Here is a 22,628-nt window from a genome sequence, read left to right as displayed (position 1 = left end):
CCCCCGCCCCCCCGGGGTCGCTCACCATCCTCCAGCGCTTCGTGCACGAGCAGAAGACCGAGCAGCAGCCACACGTTCATCTTGGGGGCCGCGGCGCGCGGGCAGAGGCGCAGGGCCCGGGCAGGGGCGCAGGGGGGGCGGCGGGCGAGGGGCGGGGCGGGGCGGGGCGGGCGCCGCAGCCGGAGGATTCGGTTTCATGAAGTGGAAACCAGTTTGGGGGAAAACTTTAGTTTTTCTGGTCTTTCTCTTTCTTTAAAAAAAAAAAAAAAAAAAAAAAAAAACCTGTACCGTGACCTCTCCTGCCCCCTGGCGGGCCAGCGGGGAGAGGCGCTTTGGTGCGCAGAGAACAGGACGGCGGGGACGGCCCGTCCCCCCTTGAATTTCTCCCCCTGAGGGTTTTACCGAGTTCAAAACGTTGGCGAGGCTCAGTGTAAGCCCTGCAGGTCCCGATGGGGTCGTATGTAGCCGTAATTGTCCTACTATCACCAGCGCTCTTCCCCCCTGTCGCTCGGGCAGAGCCGTAATGCTCTGTGGAAAGCGCCCTCGAAATATTTCGATTTTTTCGCGCTCACTAGCAAGGCCGTGGCCCTCAGCTGTTTCTTACTGTTCCTGTGTGTGTGGCCAGAGATGGGCTCTGCACCCGGCTCTGTTCCTGCTGGACCCCGGCATCTCCCCGGCCACGGCCACGGGGATGCTAGAACTCTGGGGCTCCCAGAGGGGGAGGCTGGCCTTCCAGCAGAGGGACCCACGCAGGCCAGCTGCTTCCTCAGGACCCCAGCACACACATGTTTGGAGAAATGACTTGGTCCTTTTTATTCAGAAGTCCCCCCTAAAAAAGAAAGGAAAGAAAAGAAAGAAAGAAAAGAATGAAAAGAAAGAAAAGAAAGAAAGAAAAGAAAGGAAGAAAGAAATCCCACTGCCCTGTGTGACACTCAGGTGTGAGGAGGGACTGTGCCAGAAAGCAGTTCCAAGTAACACCATCAGGGCCCCCCGGTCCCCAACATGTACAAACACATCTTTCCTTCTGAGTCCAAATCAGACTCTGGGTTTCTTTTCAAGGTACTATCTGTGTTCTCTCAGGAGGGTCCTCAGTTCTAGCAAACTTGCCCAGCTCCTGCAGGTTAGGAAACCCAGACAGGTTAAATGGTGCTGCATGGACCCTTCTGTATTCGATAGAACCATGAGGAGGTGGTGATTAAAAGGAAAAGGAGAGGGCAGCCCTGGTGGCTCAGCAGTTTAGCGCCACTTTCAGCCCAGGGTGTGATCCTGGAGACCCGGAATCGAGTCCCATGTCAGCCTCCCTGCATGGAAACTGCTTCTCCCTCTGCATGTGTCTCTGCCTCTCTCTCTCTCTCTGTCTCTCATGAGTAAATAAAATCTTTAAAAATAAGGAAAAGGAGATAGTTTTGCAAACCAAAATATAATTAAAAGCTAAATGGTGTGATGTAGGCTATTAGTAGTGAAGTTCACAGAGGTAAGAAATCAGTGAAAAGAAAGAAAAGAAAAAAGAAAGTGAAGTTGGAGGAAGTCGCAGGCTAGGGCTTGACTCTGGAAAGTAAAGGAGGGATTGGAGGGGTCAGGAGTGGGTCCTTACCAATTGCTTGGCCAGTAGTCAGGAGAGCATGGGCTGAGGCACAAAGCACGACTTGGCCGGGTGGCACAGGCTGGCCAGGCTGGAAGGGTAGCTTCACTGTGGGAGGAGTGTGGGAAGGAGACTGGGGCAATGTCTGGGGGCTGTGGTGCGGTGGAGGAGTTAGGCCTTCATGTGGGTCTTGGCAGAGAGGGTCATAGGTTTCTGAGCTTGCAGACTCATGGCCAAAGCAGCTTGCAGGTACAGGCATGCAGATACATTCCCCCAGGTGAGGAGCAGGGTCTGGACTCCTAGCCCCTTCATTCAAACATTACTCTTAAAGTGAGCTTAATTCAAAATGACAGGAAAGGAGCTTCTCCCTCAACACTGAATAAAACAAGCTGAACACAAACCAGTACTTATCAGCCACTTCACGCCAGAGGAACCAAGGCTTCCCGTCCCCAGCTCTGGTGTAGTGGAGAGAACTGTTGCCTGGGAACATGGGAGACCAAGGTTCAGGTCCTGGTACCACCACAAGCCCTCAATTCCCTCAACCTTTCAGGATTTGGGCTCTCTCCTTGGTAAAGGAGAGGATTAGTGCAACATGTGTTTACCAGGTGTTTCTTATGAAGATGGAGCCATCCTTGCTCTTTCATGGAGTGTTTACTAGCCTGAAGACAAACACTTGAACCACCGTAATGGGGTGCTTCTCAGTCATGGAGCACACACAGTTGTGCTAAATCTGCCTGGTCTGCCCCCACTGAGATCCCTTTTCATTCTGACTCCATGAAGTTGACAACCTCACCTCTTACTCTATGTTGGAGCTTGGGTTCCACCCACACCTCCTCTCCCCAATTCCACACAGTCACCAGGTGCCACTCTGTCATGCCCTCCATAGCAACAGCACACTGCCCTCGCCCACCCCCTAGTCATCCTGTGGGTTTACTGCACCCCATAACCCCCTCCCCTGTTATACCACCTGCCTGCCCTCTCACCACACCCTAAATCCTGGCCTCGCTTGCCCTCCAAGACTTGGCTCAGACCTTGCCTCCTCCCAGCTGGGCTTAGCACTTCTCAGATAATGAAATTTTCTATCACAGCACTTAGAACAAAAGGCAGAATTTAGCTGTGAATCTGTTATGCTCCTTTCTCCTACACTATTCTATGAGTGCGAAGGCAGGGAAGTGCATCTTACTAAATTTTGTATTCCACCACCGGTTTCTGGAAAGAAAGAATTATTTGTTAGGAACTTAGTGTGTTCCAGGCAATGTGATGCACCCTTAGCATCCATTTCTTGTTCATCCAATCAACAAGCCTATAAGGTAGGCTGTATCGTTAGTATCGTCCCCATGTTATAGATGAGAGTGCCCAAAGGTAAACTTATAGCTGAATCATAACACAGGTTTTGCCTGACTTCCAAATCTGCAGATCTAACCCCTCGCTCTACTGGTTAAAATGAAGGGCTGAAATCACTACGGATAAAAGCTGTCAAACAGGGCCTGCCTGACCTATAAACTGGAGATGCCATGAAATTGTCCCTCTTAAGCTCCTGAGACTAGAGGCAAATGAGTTGTGACTTGCCTCAATGTTGTACAAGATGGCAAGGGAACCAGATGAGTGGAATTGCACACCATTCCACGGGGACAGCAGACACACACTCTGCTCCTCCTTTTGTAGGAGCCTGCAGAGTAGATGGCTGCCATAAAAGCAGCCATTGAAGAACAAAGCTAAAATTATAATGAATTGTTTAAAAAAAAACCTCATGCAGACTGAAATGAAGGTTGAGCATCAATCTTCATTCAGACACGAGGAGAGTCCAGAATCACTCAGGAGCTCTTCCCATCAGCCCCTACGTGGTGTTGACAAAGAAGAGAGACCAGATGGCACCACATAGGAAGAGAATTGGCGTTAATGAAGAGCTGCACTCAGTTGCTCCACATATGTTTTCTTTTATTTAAAGAACCTCTCCTCCCCCAAATTACTCAATTAACCCACTTAAAAATATTTTAAACCTCCACGGAATTATATATGACAGAACATGATAAAAGTAAAAACACCTTTTCATGACCCCTACTTCCTACTAGCTATGAAATAGTCCATAGGCAAGATGCACCATGGCTTAGTAGTTGTTCTGTTGATAGCTAGTTTGGTTGTTTAAAAAACTCTTTTACAAAAAATGCTGCAGTAACTATTGTGATCAAAATATCTTGATGCTCATGAAAATTCTATAAGATAGACACCTAGAAGTGAAATCATTCAGCCAAGTTCATGATCTTTCATATTTTTGGTGAACACTGCCAATTCAACAAAGCTGTCCCTGTTTACAGCCAATTCCGCTTTCCTTGGGAGCAGCTTGACCCCCGCAGTCGTGCTCTTCAGTATTTACAACCTGGGGAGGGGTGGGGAGGTCTCATTATGCTCTTTTTTAAAAAAAAATTAATTTATTATTTATTTGAGAAAGAAAGAGAGCATGAGCGAAGGAGGGAGATTGGAGGGGAAGAGGGAGAAGAAGCAGACTCTCCTGCTGAGAAGGGGGGGCTCCCCACACCCCAGGATCATGACCTAAGCCAAAGGCTGACACTTAACAAACTGAGCCACCCAGATGCCCCTCATTATGTTCTTTTAATTCCCATTCCTTTTGTTACTATTGAGAATTAGCTTTTTATCATATTTTTATTAGCTACTTGTGTTTGCCTATTTTTGAAAATTGAGTTATTTTTATTATTGTCTTATAATAGTAGAATCTTAATATATTCTGGCTCTTTAGCTCTTGGGTGTTATACATATTGCAGATATTTTCTTCTAATCCTTTGCTGGTGTTTTAGTTTAATCGTGTCTTTCTTCAAACAGTTACAACCAATGTTTAAGCAATTACATTTTCAGTAACGTCTCTCATGGCCTCTCAGTTTTGTATCTCCTAAGGTAGGTCTTCTCTGCCTCCAGTTTTCCAACTATTTTGTATTTTCACCTAAAACCATAATTTTGTTGTCATGTTTGGTCTTTAAAACCATCTGTAATTTTTTCCTGTTTTTAGTATCACAAGTTAGAAATCTAATTTTATGTGTTGCCAGTTGGATGGTCAACGTCACGTTATCATTTGTTAAACGGTTGGTCCTTTTTCCATCTTTTTGAATAGACCTTTAGTGTGTATTAAATTACATATGCACATGGGTCTGTTCTGTTTTATTCTATTGATCTCTTTATTTACACCTATGGAAATACCAGACTGCTTTAATTGGTACTGACCTAGTATGTTCTGTCATTTGTTTTGGTCTCCATCATTGTTCTTCTGTTACTTATCATTGTACATTTTTCTCTTCCAGATGAAGTTTGGAATTAGCTTGTCAATCTCCATAAAAACGTTATTGTATTTTGATAATGATTACATTCGATTTATGTTTGGGGGAAGAATGGTCATATTTACAATTTGAGTCTTCCCATCCAGGAATGCTATAATATAGCTTTCAACTTATTCAGAAAGTCTACTTTTAGGTCCCTATTATACTTTATAATCGGTTAAGGTTAATGCTGGTATTACAACAATATTAAAAGTCTGCATTTCCAGGTTTATTTTGTATCCTATATCTTTAGCTAAATGTTGGCTACCTAAATGTATGTGTGAGTGTGTGTGTGTGTGTGTGTGAGTGTTTAGCTATGTAGCTAAACACTTACATAGCTAAATTCACAGTTCTATTTTTTCCATGTAAGTCTTGCTTATTAATAGGTTGCAATAATAATAAGCAAGCCTTATTTCTTATTTTTGCTTGCTTATTTGCTTTGCCATTACAAATGACTTTCTCCCAGTGCCTTGTCAAATTGGTTAATTGGTACATCAAAAATGATTTTGGAATTTTACTTCCCCAGTCTCTTCTATATCACATGCAATTTAGATAAATTTAGGCATCTAAACTTATCTGAAGTCTGTGTTAATGGACTGAACTGTGTCCCCCAAAATTCATATCACAGAATGTGACTGTATTTAGAAATATGGTCTTTAAAGAGATAATTAAATTAAAATGCGGTTATTAGGGTGAGTCCTCAACCTATATCACTGGTACTCTTAGTCACAGGCACAGAGGGAAGACCACATGAAGATACAAGAAGATAACCTTCTACAAACCCAGGACAGAAGCTCAGAAGAAACCAACCCTGTCAACGCCTTAATCTCAGACTTCTAGCTTCCAGAGCTGTGAGAAAATACATTTCTATCGCTTAAGCTGTGAGTTTGCATTACTTCATTATGGCAGCCCAAGGGAACAAATAGTCTGTTAGGATGGGAGCAAGTCACAAGAAATATAGGGGCTTTTCTAAGACATGTAGCTGCTTAATCACAGGCTTATTATCCTTGAATGAGACCATCTCAAGATGACTGAATTTGAAAAATAAAACTGCCAAAAGTGTATTTTTATGGATTGTATTTCACTGTAAAAACCCATTTGCTTCTTTTCTAGAGTGAGAAAGAATTTTATTACTAGACTCTCTGTTTGCCTTGGTCTTTTCCATCCTTCCTGCAACAATTGCTGGAATACTGGCCAATTAAAATAAGCATTTTCTTACAGGTCCAAGTCAAATACAACATGAAGCCTGGTTTCCCAAGGCATGATGAAGTGTTGTGTGCTTGTATCTGATCACCTTAATGGAACTTCTTATGAGTCCAAATAGCTTTCTACTGATTTGGGGGGTTTTTTAGATAAATGATCATACTACCAGCAATACCCACTTTATTAGCTGCTGCCTGTGGGCTCCCTCCACCTCACTTGCACAGCAGCCTTTACTGTTTGTCATCCACTGACCCCCAACATCATGAAACACAGAGTGGCTCAGGGACAGGACAAATCAGGGAGTCCAAACCTTCTCCAAACCATTAGATCCTTCCTGATGTAGGAAGAAGAGAGGCTGGAAACACAGCAATGGCCTTTTAAAAATAGTGTCCAGGGAACCAGTGTCACCCTTGGGAGGAAATAGCATTACTTGAGGGACTGTGCATTACTGCCTGTTTTTAAAGAGCTACAACAGCAGCCCCTAGCACTGGCTTAACAATGACAAGCTGGAGAAAAAAGATGAGCAGCAGAAGGGACAAGCGAAACTTGAGAACTGGAAGGGAGAAGTGAGTGGCATCAGGGATGGGGAATAGGCTGCTTCTGGAGACTTAGGTCTAGAGAAGGGTATTGCTTTCAGTTGTCTTTAAAAGCCCAGTTGTTACACAATGTGTATCCCATGGATGCAGTGTCAGCAATCCCTTTAGGTTACCAAAGGCCAAAGTGAAAGGTCTGGACTTCCATTACTATTTCCTTGTTTGTGAGTTACTTTGTATGTTGCATTTTCATTATAAATCTTAATAAGTTTTCTATGACTAACCTGTCCTGAAAAATCTCCCTACTCCTTTGCTCCCTCTACTCTTTCTCCCCTTTTGAACCTGTATAGAGCAACAGGTATTTGTTATGTAAGCCGAAGGAAAAAAAAAAAGTCCAAAATCAGGACATTTCACTCCTCAAACTGGTCTTCACTAACTATAGAAATACAACCAAGATGAATATCTTTTTAAATCAAGGTTTTAGCAGGAGGTAACTTTCGTGGTTTTAAATACAGCTCTGAAAATCTAATAGAATGCCAATCATTGTTGATGCTCCTGTAGCCACTCATCAAGAGACACATGGGGATCCCAGAAATTTGGTTTACTTAAAATAGGTGAAACAAAGACAAGTACTTTCCCAGCTCCAGGATATAGCATGCTGTAAAAATGTATTTCTTGTCTCTTGGTAACCAGAGCCTTTAAGTGGCTAGGGGGAGAGGGACAACTCTAGGCTAACATGTAAGTGACTTAAAATGCCCATTCTCTCTTTCCTTTTTCTCTTTTTAGTGGTAAACTATCAACTATCCATTTTTCCCTGCTTACTTTCTCTAAATGCTCATTTTTAAAAAAAGATTTTATTTCTTTATGAGAGAGAGAGAGAGACAGAGACACAGACACAGACAGAGGGAGAAGCAGGCTCCATGCAGGGAGCCCGACATGGTACTCGATCCCGGGACTCCAGGACCACGTCCTGGGCCGAAGGCAGGTGCTATAACGCTGAGCCACCCAGGGGTCCCCATAAATGCTCATTTTTTAAAAAGTACCTTCTATCAGTCATTTACAACTCTGTGCCAGGTCAATGTTTCATTTCCAAGAACAATGGCATTTTAAGTCTGATTTCTACCAGGACAATGAACTCCTGGGTCCTTGCTTGAAGAAATGGCAGATATCAATGCACAGATGGGGGAAGATTTTAGAGACCTGGAGGCTCAGCCACTGGGGAACTTATGTTCCTCAATAGTGTAGTACTAATGGGTTAAGGGGCCCAGAGTCCAGAAACAAGCTTGCTCTCCATTAGGGATATATGGGCCCACCTTGAGTGGTAGAGTACTCCTGGGTGGTACAGTCTGTCTTATTTTCCTCTCCATGTTGGATGCTCCAGTTTTATTTATTTATTATTTAAAGATTTATTTTAGAGAGAGCATGCATACACGCATGTGTGTTAAAGTGGAGGGAGAGGTAGAGGGAGAGAGAATCCCAAGCCAACTCTCTGCTAAGCATAGAACCCAACCAGGGCTCCATCTCACTGCCCTGAGATCATGACCAGAGCTGAAACCAAGAGTCAGATACTTAACCAACTGAGCCACCTGAATATGCTTGGTTGCTCATTTTAGCAGAGAGCAACAAGGATTCTTTATCCAGCTTTTACTAGAAAAATTCAGGTAAATCAGCATTGAATTCTTCTTTCTGGATAGTTTCACCCCTACTTTGACCTACTTTAAAAGCCAAATTGAGATACTGTGATAATGGGTTATTTTGGTAGGTCTTTGAGATTTCTTCCCCCCGAGATGTTTTATGGTATGAAATGAATCACTTCTTCCACACAGATGGGGATTTCTCAGTACAATCTCTTGGCAAGTGGGCTTTAAGCCCTTCACCTGAAAAGGAAGCCTATTGGTGGCCTTCTTTAAAGAACACTAGGAGATAGGGCACCTGGATAGCTCAATGGCTGAGTGTCTGCTATGAGCTCAGGTCATGATCCTGGGGTCCTAGAATTGAGTCCCGCATTGGGTTCCCCACAGGGAGCCTGCTTCTCTCTCTGCCTATGTCTCTGCCTCTCTACGTCTCTCATGAATAAATAGAAAAATATTTAAAAAAAGAACATTAGGAGATAGCATTCTTATTGTCTGGGTTCCCGGCTGTACCCACAGACCAGATGCAGTTCCTTGGGCAACTAATTGCCTTCATGGGATCACATGGTACCAGGGCGGACACAGGGCATGGAAGCCTAGTAACAATGGTAACAGCCAACAATTAGATAAATTAGCTTTTAAGCTTCTGCTTGGTAAATACTTTGCTGTTTCCGCTTGGTCTTCAACGCTGGCTAAACTGGTATTACAGTTTTAATTCAACATGGTGTTCCCTCCAACTTATTAAAATCAGTGGGAATTAAGTATAGATACAAAGACATTTCAAAATAACAAACTAATTTAAGAGATTTGAAATTTTAAATAACATTGAACCATGTCAGAAAGCTCGAACTCCTTCCTCTCAGAGGTTAAGGATGGTTGAAGTTGGTAATATTTCTTTCTTACACTATAAAGAATGTGTTAGTTGTTCATAATGGACCACCAATTATTAGAGGCTATGATTTGATAAGGGAACATTGAAAAAGGAGCTTCTTGCAGATAAAAGCAATGATGAAGAGATTGACAGTTGAAGGTGTGTGGTCAGGTGTGTGGGTCCTGGGATGGTATGCTTCAGGAGCAAGTGGTATTTTTTAGAACGTGCCAAGCAGATTGAGGGTATGTGAAAACATGTCTTTTATCTAATAGGACTTGGGAGTCCCCATGTAGCCCCTAGGCTGCCAGGTGAATATTCTTGATGTTATAATCATTTCAGTTTAGATTGTACCATATTTCTGAGCTTTAAAGGTTCTCAAAAGATAAATGTGAAAGGTATGCTCTGGGTATGTGTGATACATACACATATTCTATTATTACAAGTTGTATTACAATTTATTTCAAAAGTACATGGTCACATTAGAAAGCATGTTTTACAGTGGTAAAGCAGCAATAATTTTTATTTAATTCTAAAAAATAATCCAATTTTGTAAGTAAAAGGAACTCTGATTATCATTTAAAATATTGAAATTTGAAATTATCTATCAAACAGAAAATCTTTACATTCAGACAAGTCCATTCCATCTGTTGGTTTTTTACAGACATAGAATTTCTGTAGGGTTTTGGGCCCTATCAACAGTTTCTGTTAAGTACAAAGAACACAACAGAACAACAGAACAATGTGGCTGCCTTGGTGGGCACCAAAGATGAAGAGCCCATTAACCAGGCTGGGGCCAGAGAAACTAACCCTATTGGCAATACAAGCTCTTCACCAGCTGAGCCTGGGACCATGCACTTTCTACCACAAGGCTGTAAGCACCCAGACAGGGACTGCAGTGGGCCAGACCCTATGGTATCAGTTCCAGGAAGCAACCATCCTTCCCATGAGTCATGGAGGTTCCTTATCATTTACCCTTTATGCGTCCCATAGGATATTCAAAACTGAAATTAAGGACCGCAAATTCCTAACTTTCATGTGAAGTCTTTCACTTTATATACCACCCTATCATCCCAAGACCCCACTCAACAAGGGTAGCTTTAGATGCTTACACTTTGCAGGCTGCCTGTTCCTAGAACCAGCCCAGGCTCTTGGTCATGATCCTCATGGGACGCCAGTAGTCACAGAAGGTTCTTTAAGGCCAGAGATTATGGCAGCGGCTTCAGCCATGGTGTAGAAAAGCTCAGTATATTACTCACAGCCCATAGGGTTGCCAACTGGGTTGAGCCATAAGAAAATGCATTTGAGATCAATAAGACTAAACTGTGTACATATAAACATAATGAATGTTACAAAAACCAACAACCACAAAAACAGAGCAGGCCTCTCAAAATCTAGAAACCAGAAATCCATTTAAAAATGTTTAAATATAATTATACAAAGAGAAAAAAATCTCAGCTAAACAACAAAGTCAAGCAATCTCATTTCCAAATCTACATGGCTAAAAAATGATCTGTGCTGGCATTATTTACTACCTGAACTTTGGTACTTTTTCCCTTGATATTTTAGGACATGTCAGAGAATGTAAGTAGAAAATGTACAGAGAAGGCACTAGCAAAAAAAAAAAAAAAAAGAGAAAAAAAGTTAATCCCCTCTCCCCCAAATTCACACTTATCATGTGAATTTTAATACTCCATAATGTTCACTCTAAACCTGATCCTTCCTTTAAAATTCTGTGGAAATGGTAGTTTGGGTGTTAACTAACATTGCTTGACAGAGAAAATCAGGCAGAGAGCATCATGAGCAACAACATGAGGGAGAGTTGGAATCTTGGCACAACGTTATCATGTGGTTTGTAATCTCAGAATATGCCCTGATTTATGAAGAGAGAAGACTGATCTGCTCCCCCAGCGTTATCAGTACTGGAGGACAATAATTTTCCTTATTCTCCTTGCTAAGCATTCAAATTAGTTTAGAAAGTAACTCGGTATATATAGAGTCTGATTCAAAATAGGTTTAACAACTATCTGCAAATACCCAGGACTTAGCAAATATTTTGGTTAATTTTTTAAATTAAAAAAAAGTAAAAAAAAAAAAAAAACTCTTTCATTCAGAAAATTAAGAGAGGCTTTGTATTTTAAAGGAAAATAATCCTGTAAGAGCTACTTTCTATTGACTATGGTTGGTAATAGAAGAGTTTTAAATATATCAATCAATGTTACTTTTTCCTCAGTGTATACATCCCAAATGATGTTTTTGGTTTTACAAAGTTTTCTTGATGTTTATCTCTGGGGGAAAATGTAAGTCAGCAATAATGTGTATTTCAGTATTTATCAAAAGTTGTAAGTTTTCTCATAAACAGGTTTTGAACTTGAATTTGTATGGCTACCTTTTTAAATGGGGGTAGGCATGGCCTTTATGTGGTTATTCATGAATCATCTTTTCCCTTTCTTGTAAAGTATAAAATGAAGGTGCTATTATGAGAAGTTTCTCATTGAAAATATTAAGAAGGCATATTTCCTAGTGTAAGGAAGAAAAGTAAACTGTTTTTACTCAACCACAATTAAGAGAATGTACGGTGTACATTTTTTTCACGTCTGGAGAGGAGTTTATATAAGTGTGATTGATTCCTTGTCAAATCTGTACAAAACATTTTGGTAATCCTAAGAAAGTAAAAGCAGTATTTTGTTCAAAAGGTTATGAATTCAGCTACAGGCACAGGGAGGTGGTAAAAGAGCTGACAGTACGGGCTTTTACTAATAAACACATAGCAAGATAGAGATATACCAGGAAAACAATAAACAGAAAAACCCTAACACCTCCCACCCCTACTCCATGTCAGATTACAAAGCACCTGTTATAATGTACGAGAGTTTAGTGATTCCATATTAGATACATTATAAATATCTTTCTTAAAGAATCTATAGAAAATATACATATAAAATTGCTGTATATTGCAAAATAGTTTAAAACCTAACAATTTTGTATAAGCATACCTATCAATATAAAACTTTATTTTTTCTCCACATCAATTGGGTTTTTTATCCATACAAGGGTATCGTTTCCAAAGCCCATCATAAACCCAACTGACGTATATACTTTTTGAAATACACAGACATATACATATATATACATATACTCATAGAGATATGAGCACATATTTGAGTCTTCACAGAAAAAAAGCATAGTCACCGACCAACAAAGCATCTTTTCATAGATATTTGTGTTTGCAAAGTGTTTTAATGTGGAAAATAAATTTTAACTAAATTTTGCTCCTAATTGAACAGAGTGGGCATTAATAGTTTTAGCTGCCTATCACATCCTAAATAAATTTCTTTATTTTATTATGGTAAAAGACTTACATATTTTTATATGAAATTCCTTATGTTCCCCGTGTTAAGGGCCTAGTCTAGATCGATTAGAGAATTAAAGGGAGTTCTCAGTGTAATACTATAACAAGGATTTATGATCTTGCCTACAGTCCTTACAAAAATATTTTACTCCTTGCGTATCCAACTCTTCCCCTCAGTAAAACATGCTTGAAAGAGAATTGTGGGCTTCAGATTTTACCATGTGCACCCTGGAAATTGTGGAATGTCAGTACTGTAGCTCTAGGTCAGGGAAGCTCCAACACTAGCAGCCAAAACCCAGGCTTTCTATTTATTTGATATTTAATTACAATAAACTCTTGGTTAGACAAAATAATCACAACTTGCTTTTTAATGGCATCAGTAAAATAACTAATCTCTTGGAAGAGCTGTCAGAAAACAAATGTTTTCCTTGCTTTTGGATTATGCTGGTCAACTGGTGTGCTTGATAACATTCATCCTGGGAATGTGACCCATATATATGTGAGTGTTTCGCCCCTAGCCTCACCTAGTAAACCATTTAATTATTTGTAAGAAAGATAATTCATGAGAAGCAAAGCACACTGCAGGTAAAGAGTTCACTATTAGAGAACCCTATGAAGTAAAATGTAGTAATTATCTCTAATTCTTACATATAAAAACAAATCATTTACTCCTATAAAGGTTACTGTGTTTATATAATTTTAATTCAACTATGTTAATTTTTTTTTTTTTTAGCTTAAGGTTTTAAATAGTCATGTATTTAACCCAGGTATCTTATTCTCCAAATATGGGTATTGACAGATTTAGTGTGCAATTAAAAATAAATGAGATAAAAAGCGCTACACAATTCATGGGATGGGGGAGGACAATATCCTTAAAAGGTTTCCAAAAGAAATGTCAAAGGCAAATTGAAATCCAAACCCCTCAAATTGGGGCAAATGCAATTTAATATATGAATAGGCACTTTAAACTCAGAATAGGGAAATTTTCTTGTTTCCCTTCATTTCTTTCTCTTTGGCATGTGGTAAAGACATAATTTGCGAGCATAGCCCCTCATATCTAGGACAAGACAAAATAATAGAAACAAAGGAGTGAATTCTGTACCCGATGAGCTTTAAAAAAAAACAAAACAAAACTGAACTGTGATTAGTTATTAAGTAAAGGAGAAAAGTGTAAATTGTTCTATCAATTGTGTGATCTGGAAGGTTCTATCACCTTATTTTAAGTGACTTTAAAGACAAGGATGCTTGGTGTCTACTTATCCAAGCGTTTGCCTGACTCTGATTTTCAAATATATCCTCATCGCTGCCACTTACATAAGCTTTCTGGCCACGAGACCACCTTCACTTTCTAGAAGAAAGGGTCCCAAGTAGATCACACATACTGCTCTGCAGCCTCTGCCTGGACTGAGGGGACTATATCATTTACAGCAGGCAGAGGCCACTTCTCCCCAAAACGACAGCCACAGAGCTGGGTGACCCAGAGCGCCACCCCTGCCCGCTGCAGCAAGGCAGACGCAAACACTCCTGTTGGCTGGAGTTCTCGCCAACTGCCACAGTCTGTAGAAGAAAAATCTGTCTTAAACCCAATGCTGGCATTTACAAGTTATAGAAAAGGCTCATTTCTTATCCCTCCTCTTCCTCCTGACCAATGACAGACACCGGGATGGGTAATTGCGTTTTTAGTGCGTTCTAATTGACATTAATGACACCTACTAAGGAAAAGCAATGGTTGTTTCCCCAAATGCACCAGGCACATACAAAACACTTTTCTACTCAGTGATTGCTTCCATTTCAGCACGTGCAGCATAAGCCACCAATTAATGACAACACCAGACAACTCTAATGCAGTAACAGTAAGACACAAACAACTTCTCACATTCATATACTGCAACGTATACATACATACGTACACACATGCTCCTACTATTTGGGGGATATTCATCGCTGAGGAGAGAGCTTAGGAGCTTCCCCCAGATACGCAATTCGCCATCTGAGGAGGTGCTGTCCAGGTGAGTAAGTATAAGTTAGGGTGAACTATGTCTGCAGCAAAGCCACGGCAACCTAGCATGATGATGACACCCTGTCATGGTTTACTCCGTGTAGGATATGTATGTTAAGACTGTGGACCAGCTCAGCTCCTACAAGTGTTAGCATTCGCTCGTCTTTTCGTGAAATATGAAAGGTAAACTGAGGTTTCTTTGGTGCTGGTCGTTGGCTTGAATGGCAGATTTTTCTTCTGTTGCTGCATTGATGTTGTCTGGGAAAGTCTCTTCATCGTCGTCTTCCTCTCGTGGATTACCCTCCAGGCTGTGTCTAATGCCGTAGGCGAAGTAGATCAGGAAACCTTTTAGGGGAAACAAAAAAGAAAAAATACAAAGAAGAAAACAAACCTCAATGTTTTAAGTATGTCAGAAAATGACTGAATATGGAAACTTTAATATAGAACTGAATGGTTTTTTGTTTTTGTTTTTTGCCTTCTCTTTTGGGGCTATTTCAGAACAGAATGCAAGTACAGGATACATCCACAGAAGGTTCCTGGTGGACAGTTTCCCGGCTTAATGTGCTTCTGCGTTTTTAACACCCAATCTTTATGGAATTTATGTTTCTCTCAGTGAAATGTTTTTCAGACTTTCAACTTTATGTTGAAAAAAATTGTACTTATTTTCTCAAAACTCAACACTACACTGTAAACAAAAGGATATGGGGATTAAAATCTCAAATTACACCCCAAACACAAGTGGTGGGTTGTCAAAATCAGTCATATACTTCGGAAAATATACTCTGTGTAAATGAAGGGGACATGGGTATGCTTTATGCATCACTGTTACCAGGAGAGGCTAGATAATGATGTACAGAGCAACTGGTTATTAACGGCCATGCTGATTGGGATTTAGAAGGAAAGGTTTTACATATCCCTACCAAGTAGTTTACTACTTACATGTAGGCATTTTGCTCTGTTTTAGTTTTATGTTTAAAAATTGGTTGAGAGTTTTTGGTTGATGTGAAATGCACTATGATTTTCCCATCTGAAATAACAGGAAGTATAGTTATTAGGGATAATTCTATTGCCTTTCCTGTCCTCAAAGGTTTAAAGACCCAGCCCTAAAAAGGTAACTGAGTAGGGAAAAATTAGAGAGGGAGACAAACCATGAGAGAGTCCTAACTCTGGGAAACAAAGAGTTGCGGAAGAGGAGGGAGGTGGGGGGGATGGGTAACTGGGTGATGGGCACTAAGGAGGACACTTGATGGGATGAGCACTGGGTGTTATATGTTGGCAAACTGAATTTAAATTAAAAAATTAAAAAAAAAAGACCCAGCCCTCTCTGCCCTCAAATAAAGGTACTACCATCACCATTTTACAAAGAAACAGGCACAAAAACAGGGAGGTAACTTGGCCTGGGCCGCAAAGTGAATAAATGGCAGAGGTGGATTCAAATAGAGAGAGTCTGGCTCCCTAGTTCATGCTCTTAACCAAGATCAAGTACATTAAACCATGGTGGGCTATGTTTGGGAAGAGAAGCAGGGGTTCACAGAAAGGCAGGAAGCATGCTGAAGTTCTCTGCCACATTCAAAAGAGAATCTTCTGGGCTCAGAGGAGGGGAGTGAGTTCGACAGTCCTGTGCCCTGGGGTTTTTGGGCTTGCCTCCCTGGGATCATATGGGCAGGACCCCAAAGGAATGGCTGTATGGTTACATCCATCCCTGAGGGTGTGGCTGACTGGCAAGTGACTCCTGTTAGGATCCTGGCCCTGAAGCAACAGAGCCACCTACCAGAAGTGGTCACAGTGACAGAAAAAACAAACTAGGGTAACCTATGTGGAATGACCACCTGTGACCAAGGCACCAGCTCCCCAATCCCCTTATAGAAGGTAAGGTCCCCCACTTATGGGCAGAACTCTGATGTGGTTATGGGGAGATAAGCAAAACTGACAAGTTAAATCTCCCATCAACTCAAGTGGATCAGTGGCTTAAAACTGAAATTGAATTAATTTCCAGCAAAAGCAAACAATTACATATACAGGAGTGAATCAGGCTCATTCCTGCTGAGCCAATGAGGGGACGGTCAAAAAGCATACTCTTCAACTCCTCAGGAGACCCAAATCAATGCAGATTTAGCTCTTGTTTCTCACTGCTTCACCTTACACACATTTCTGTTCACATTTTTAACACATGTGCTCAGTGCTCTAGTTAGAACAAATGTAAACTCATTTTTTAACTCAATTTTCACATAGGAAAGGAATCATAATAAAAATGTAGTAAAGATATAAATAAACTCACTCCTGTTGTTTAATACTAAATCCCAAGGTTCAAATAATAATGAATTTAGATAACAAAAGAAATTTCATGCTATTAGCTCAATCCAAATGTCTTCAGAAATCCACTGGTACCCTGGAAAGAACTGGGTTTGGAATCAGAGCCTTGCATTGCCATACACAACTTCGATCCCTTAGCTGTTGGGGGCTTTTTCTCACCTATTAAGTTGGAGAAAATAAATCTACAGGGCTACTGGGAGAATTCAATAAAAAGATAAAAAAGTAACACCCAGAGAAGTAAGCACTCAGGTGATCTGAAATTTGGGAAATGAAGAAACTGACAGGAAACCTTTATCTCTAAGAAGGGGAAGGGGATATATCTCTAATCACAGAGCATGAAACTGGAAAGACAGAACCATGGTTCAGAGAGCTAAAACATTAAAGGACCTACCGAGTGCCATCCAAATGCTAAACCTGATCCAAGTGTCTGCGCTCAACTGGACCATCAAGTAGATGTTCACCAGGATGCTGAAGGCTGGCAAAAATGGCAGGAATGGAACCTAAGGGGGGGAAATAGACTCACATTTGCAAAGCACATTCCCCAACTCTTTCAATATGGTAACAACTAATTTGACATATATACTTCCACACAGTATCAGGAAGCTTATAGTCTTACAAAAAGGACAACCCGAAGAAAGATCTTTCTTGTAGAGTATATACTAAAGGGCGTGTCATATTTTATATGAGGTAAGTATGGCCTGAAGCCAACAAGGGATTCCTTCAGCCTGCTGACATCGGCATCATCACCAGCATGCAATTGGAATCACGGTTTGGTTTAGTTTAGGGTTTACTGGTTTAGTTCAGATGTCAACAGGCATGCCCCTGGAAGTCTGGATACACATGCCATCTGCAGGGGATCCTTCCAGGAAGCTCTCTTAGTTCAAAACTGACAGGATAATTATAGCAGAAGGGCTTTGGGTAAGAATAATCTTCCTGAGAGAGTACTGAATTTCTAAAGGAAAATATTCTTTTTTTTTAAGATTTTATTTATTTATTCATGAGAGAGAGAGAGAGAGGCAGAGACACAGAGGAGAAGCAGGCTCCATGCAGGGATCCTGAGGCAGGACTCGATCCCAGGACCCCAGGATCATGTCCTGGGCCGAAGGCAGGTGCCAAACCTCTGAGCCACCCAAGGATCCTCTAAAAGAAAATATTCTACTTATTCTTTGATATTATAGGTTACCTGACAAGGCATTTGTTTACTATTATGTATAATAACATGATGGGAGCATATTCAAATTTTTGAAAAGCCCTGTATAGAGAATCCTTGTGTCAATAAGGACATCTCAAAGAACTGTGACACTCTGGTTCTGTACTGGTTAACTTCACCAGAAGCGTCTTTTTTTTTTTTCTTTTTTTAAACAGCTTAAAAACTAACACACAAGATAATATTGAAGATTTCTAATGTTCATGATACATACCATGAAGGCTACTTTTTGCTGATTCTGGGGCTGCCTCCAGATGGTGAGCACAACAGCAATGCAGAGAACAAGAAACAGGACAAGAAGAGCAAGGCTCCATGCTTCCAGCCGGGCAATAGCTTGGACTCCGTAAGTGGTCAGGATACTCAGGCCCAACACAAGAAATGCTGCAAAGGTGATATGTGTATAGCACAAAATCAGAAGACGCATTTCACTCAGATTCCCCCTGGTTCAAACAGCCTATGTTGAGAAGATATCAAGTTCTTTCCACAGCTTCTTTGCCAAATACTAAGATTCTTCATTTTCATTACAGGAAGAAATGGCTGATTCACTGATGTAAGAACCATTGCTTGCTTACTCACAACTATCTCCTCCTCCCTTCTTGGCACTACCATCTGGCTTTTTCTGCCCAAGTGTCATCTGGGTCCACCTTTCCGGTATAGTCCTCAGACTATATCACATGGATTGATGTCATACTATCAGGGGTAGAGATTTTCTTTTTTTCAAATGGGAAATGGCAAGTCTGTCCATTTTCTGCTGTTGGCTAATGCAAACAAGCATTAAATGATCTGTGTTTTTTCTCCCTCTTTCAGAAGGTGACATCACCCCTGCCCCATTTCTGACCATCACGCCTGCATTCGGGGGTCCCTCCTCCGTGCTCTAGAGAAGCCTGTACTTCCCTTAGCTTGCCACCAATAATCCTGTTCCTCAAAGCCCAATGAGAGCAAGGACCATCTTTCTTGCTATCCCAAGGGCCCAGCAGAGTTCTTGGCACATTGAGGGTACTCAGTAAATGTTGCTAAAAATATGACTGATTGTGTAACTGTAGGTGAGCAAACAAGATGTTCTGTATTGCCTCCCAGTTTCATTACTGGCAGGTGTTCTTGGCCGGATGCTTGCACACAGGGGGAGCACCCTACCAGACACTGAAAGGCACCGGTTTTGTAGAGCTGCCACTCACACCTCAGGGATTTCTTCCCTTCTTCTTCAATACATGACCAATTTATCCTGCTAATATAGGATCTCAGCTATTAGCGACCTGTTAGGTAGAGATTTGGGGGCTCGTGACAGTGGCAAATATATTTTAAGGCAAGATAAGACCGTTTGCCTTCTTTCACATCACACCTGCTCCACCTATGCACACCTCGGGCCTTCTCTAATGGACAAAGCGCAAAGGACTTACCAAGAAATCCTACCAGAAAGCTCACAAGAGAAGATGACTGCTGTGTAGGCAGAGCTGAGGGACTGAAGAGGATCCGCAGGCTGAAGCCCTGCCCTTCCAGCATGGTGACCTGGGACTCGCTCTTCGAGGTGGCACTGGCACATGATCCCAGAGCTTCTTTTTCAGGACAGCACTTGGGCTGCTCGTAAGATAAGCCGGGCTGGTACCTATCCCCAAACAGATGTCTGTGTCTTTATTCTCAAATAGACACTCGGCCCAAATCAAGGAAACACTGAAAACTCTAAGTGAGACACCTGCCGGGTCCCCTCTTGTGCAGTAAATTGACACTTCTCATGACTCTATGACTCCAGCCCCAGAACTCCCTCTACAGCAACCATCAGTTTCCTCTACAGTCATTTATTTTTTTTTTAATTTTTATTGATTTATGATAGTCACAGAGAGAGAGAGAGAGAGAGAGAGAGAGAGAGAGAGAGAGAGAGGCAGAGACACAGGCAGAGGGAGAAGCAGGCTCCATGCACTGGGAGCCCGATGTGGGATTCGATCCCGGGTCTCCAGGATCGTGCCCTAGGCCGAAGGCAGGCGCCAAACCGCTGCGCCACCTAGGGATCCCTCTACAGTCATTTAGTTACAGAGTTACATATTAGATTGCACAAGAGAGTTACACTTTCACTTGAGGCAACTGTGGCTACAGGAGGATTATCCCCAAAATATATCTGTCAGAAAACGGCACAGAAACTCTGGTTATGCATCAGCTACAGGATGACACTCAGGCTTCAGGCTGGCATTCAGCTAGCTGCCCCTGGCTATCTAACTCTGGCCTCATGTCCCTCGGCCTTCCTTTCTGTCCTCCAGTTTAACCCAGACTAATTGCATCTTCCATTCTGCCACCTCCCAACCTCACGCATGCCATGTCCCCTCATCAATCTATCCTCTTCTCCAACCTGTGCCGGGATTTCCCTGCTTCACCCCCTAGGATCTGCCCCAGTCCCCTCAATGTGGTCTCTTTCCCTCTGAGCAGCTTTTTTTTTTTTTTTAAAGATTTTATTTATTCATGAGAGACACACAGAGAGAGGCAGAGACACAGGCAGAGGGAGAAGCAGGCTCCCGGTAGGGAGCCCATTGAGGGATACAATCCCCAGGATCACAACCTGAGCTGAAGGTGGATGCTCAACCACTGAGCCACCCAGGCATCCTGAGCAGTCCTTACTTAAATTGAAAAGTAACATTTGTCCTTAGTCTAAAGAAGAAATATGCTCACTGAGAAAAAAAATACTCAAAATATAACAGAAGGAAATCAAAACCACCCACAATACTACAACCCAGTGTTAATCACTGCCAGCATTTTGGTACAATTTCAGCCAGGCATAAGTGTATATGTGTGTGTGTGTGTGTGTGTGTGTGTGTGTATATATATGCAAAATGACTTCTTCACATAAATTTATGTTACAATTTAAATAAATTCAGATGCTACATGCAGCTTTGCTGAGTTGGATACATTTCTCCATATAATTAAGTACAATTAAGAAAAAGAATCTACTGAATAAATGTACCCTTATTTAACTATTCTGTTAGTGATATTCAGGTTAGCTCAATTTTTTCACTATTGTAAATTACCTTTTCATAAACAGCCTTTATATATATGTGTGTGTGTGTGTGTGTGTGTGTGTGTGCGCGCGCCTCACTGAATAAAATCTTTATTATAAAATCTCAGCAGTTGAAATATTGGGACAAAAACTATAATATTTTAAGTGTTTTTATACACTATAAGAACTTGCCGTTCATATAGAATTTTTTAAGATTTATTTATTTATTCATCAGAGACAGAGAGAGAGAGAGAGAGAGAGAGGCAGAGACATAGGCAGAAGCAGGCTCCATGCAGAGAGCCCAATGTGGGACTCGATCCTGGGACTCCAGGATCATGCCTTGAGCTGAAGGCAGACGCTTAACTGCTGAGCCACCCAGGTGTCCCCCCCGCCTTTTTTTAACCATTCATATAGATTAAGCCAACTTATTACTAATTATCAATTGAATTTAATTCTTTGCTAAGGACTAAGTACATTTATTATACTTTATACTGATGTTTTTCTGTCCATGGCCTCTTACCTCTGTGAGACTGCTAGCTTCTTGAAAGCAAGGATTTTCTTTTTTCCCTGGGCCCGATATGACACACACCCTTGAGAACAACAAGGACACTCACCTGAGGATGAGAACACACGCAGCAACCAGAGAGTAGGCCAGAAGAGTGCCAATGGACATCATGTCCACGAGTGCCTTCAGGTCAAAGAGGAATGCCATGACAGCTATTGGGAAAAGAACATAATGATAAAGAAACATGGCCTATGATAAAACTCCATACAGCTGACAACTTTCCAGTCAGGGACAACAGGCATTTTATGGTTCCTGGACCAATGATATGTCAAACAAAACTATAGAACATTTATTTCTCACAGTTAGAAAGATGATCCTTGGGTCATATAAACTGCTAGTAAAACTTCAAAAACGCTCAACCATCTATCAAGTATAAAACACATTCTACTTTGATTACTTAAAAAATATTGGCCTGACAAAGAGTGAAAATATTATTTGACAGTATACTCTCCTTTGATGTTTCAAAAAAAAAAAAAACATTGCTCAGAAACGCTGGCTAACTCCTTTTAAGACAACCATTAAAAAATTCAAACAGAAGAGCTTTCATTAGAAATGTTACATAATCATTCAACTTCCATCCGCATTTTGAGTTGTGCCATATACAAAATCATTTCCAACTAAATTATGTTTCTGATGTAGGCGAAATTCCACTTGCTGGTTAAAACCCCCAGTCTGAGCAGACTGACTAGATCTGAGAGATGAATCTATGTCTTACACTCAAATCTCAGTAATGTTGTGAGGCAAAATATACTCTCCAGTTGAACAGGGAAACTTGCACTTAGCAACTGTTTCTCCATTGAAACATCAAATCGTGGTAACTTGACTTGACCACAGAGCTGTCCCCTATCATCCTAAGTAGAAACACCACATTCCATTCACATGGTATTCCAGATATCTCTTAGCAAGCTTTATATCTCTATGATCTCAATTTTTCTTTGATCCAACAGTTCTATGAGACAGGGGTTATTATACAGGTTCAACCAAATGCAGTGGCCAGAATATGACTGTGTTTGACCCCAAGCCCAGCCATTTCACATGGCTTGACCTGACAAGATTATGATCCTCATTT

At 41.3% G+C, this 22,628-nt stretch overlaps 2 protein-coding genes across 4 annotated transcripts in view; both read right to left on the bottom strand.

Moving 5' to 3' along the window:
- Positions 1-210, bottom strand: part of PDGFRL (platelet derived growth factor receptor like) — a 65,409-nt gene extending 65,199 nt beyond the window's left edge. Inside the window, exon 1 of the mRNA XM_025469652.3 lies at positions 26-210. Within this exon, the coding sequence (XP_025325437.1) occupies positions 26-80 (55 nt within the window). The 5' untranslated portion in view covers positions 81-210. The remainder of the gene's footprint in view (positions 1-25) is intronic.
- Positions 211-9,637: 9,427 nt separating this feature from the next.
- Positions 9,638-22,628, bottom strand: part of SLC7A2 (solute carrier family 7 member 2) — a 68,165-nt gene continuing 55,174 nt past the window's right edge. For all 3 annotated transcript variants that reach the window (XM_025470014.3, XM_025470135.3, XM_025470081.3), the window contains exons 8-12: positions 21,609-21,711; positions 19,412-19,617; positions 18,229-18,395; positions 17,199-17,307; positions 9,638-14,839 (exon numbers count right to left, since the gene is read on the bottom strand). In XM_025470014.3, coding sequence (XP_025325799.1) covers positions 14,643-14,839; positions 17,199-17,307; positions 18,229-18,395; positions 19,412-19,617; positions 21,609-21,711 — 782 coding nt within the window. In that variant the 3' untranslated portion in view covers positions 9,638-14,642. The remainder of the gene's footprint in view (positions 14,840-17,198; positions 17,308-18,228; positions 18,396-19,411; positions 19,618-21,608; positions 21,712-22,628) is intronic.

The sequence above is a fragment of the Canis lupus genome, chromosome 16 (genome assembly GCF_003254725.2).
Source record: "Canis lupus dingo isolate Sandy chromosome 16, ASM325472v2, whole genome shotgun sequence".
NCBI lineage: Eukaryota > Metazoa > Chordata > Mammalia > Carnivora > Canidae > Canis > Canis lupus.
This window is presented reverse-complemented; position numbering and strand designations above follow the sequence as displayed.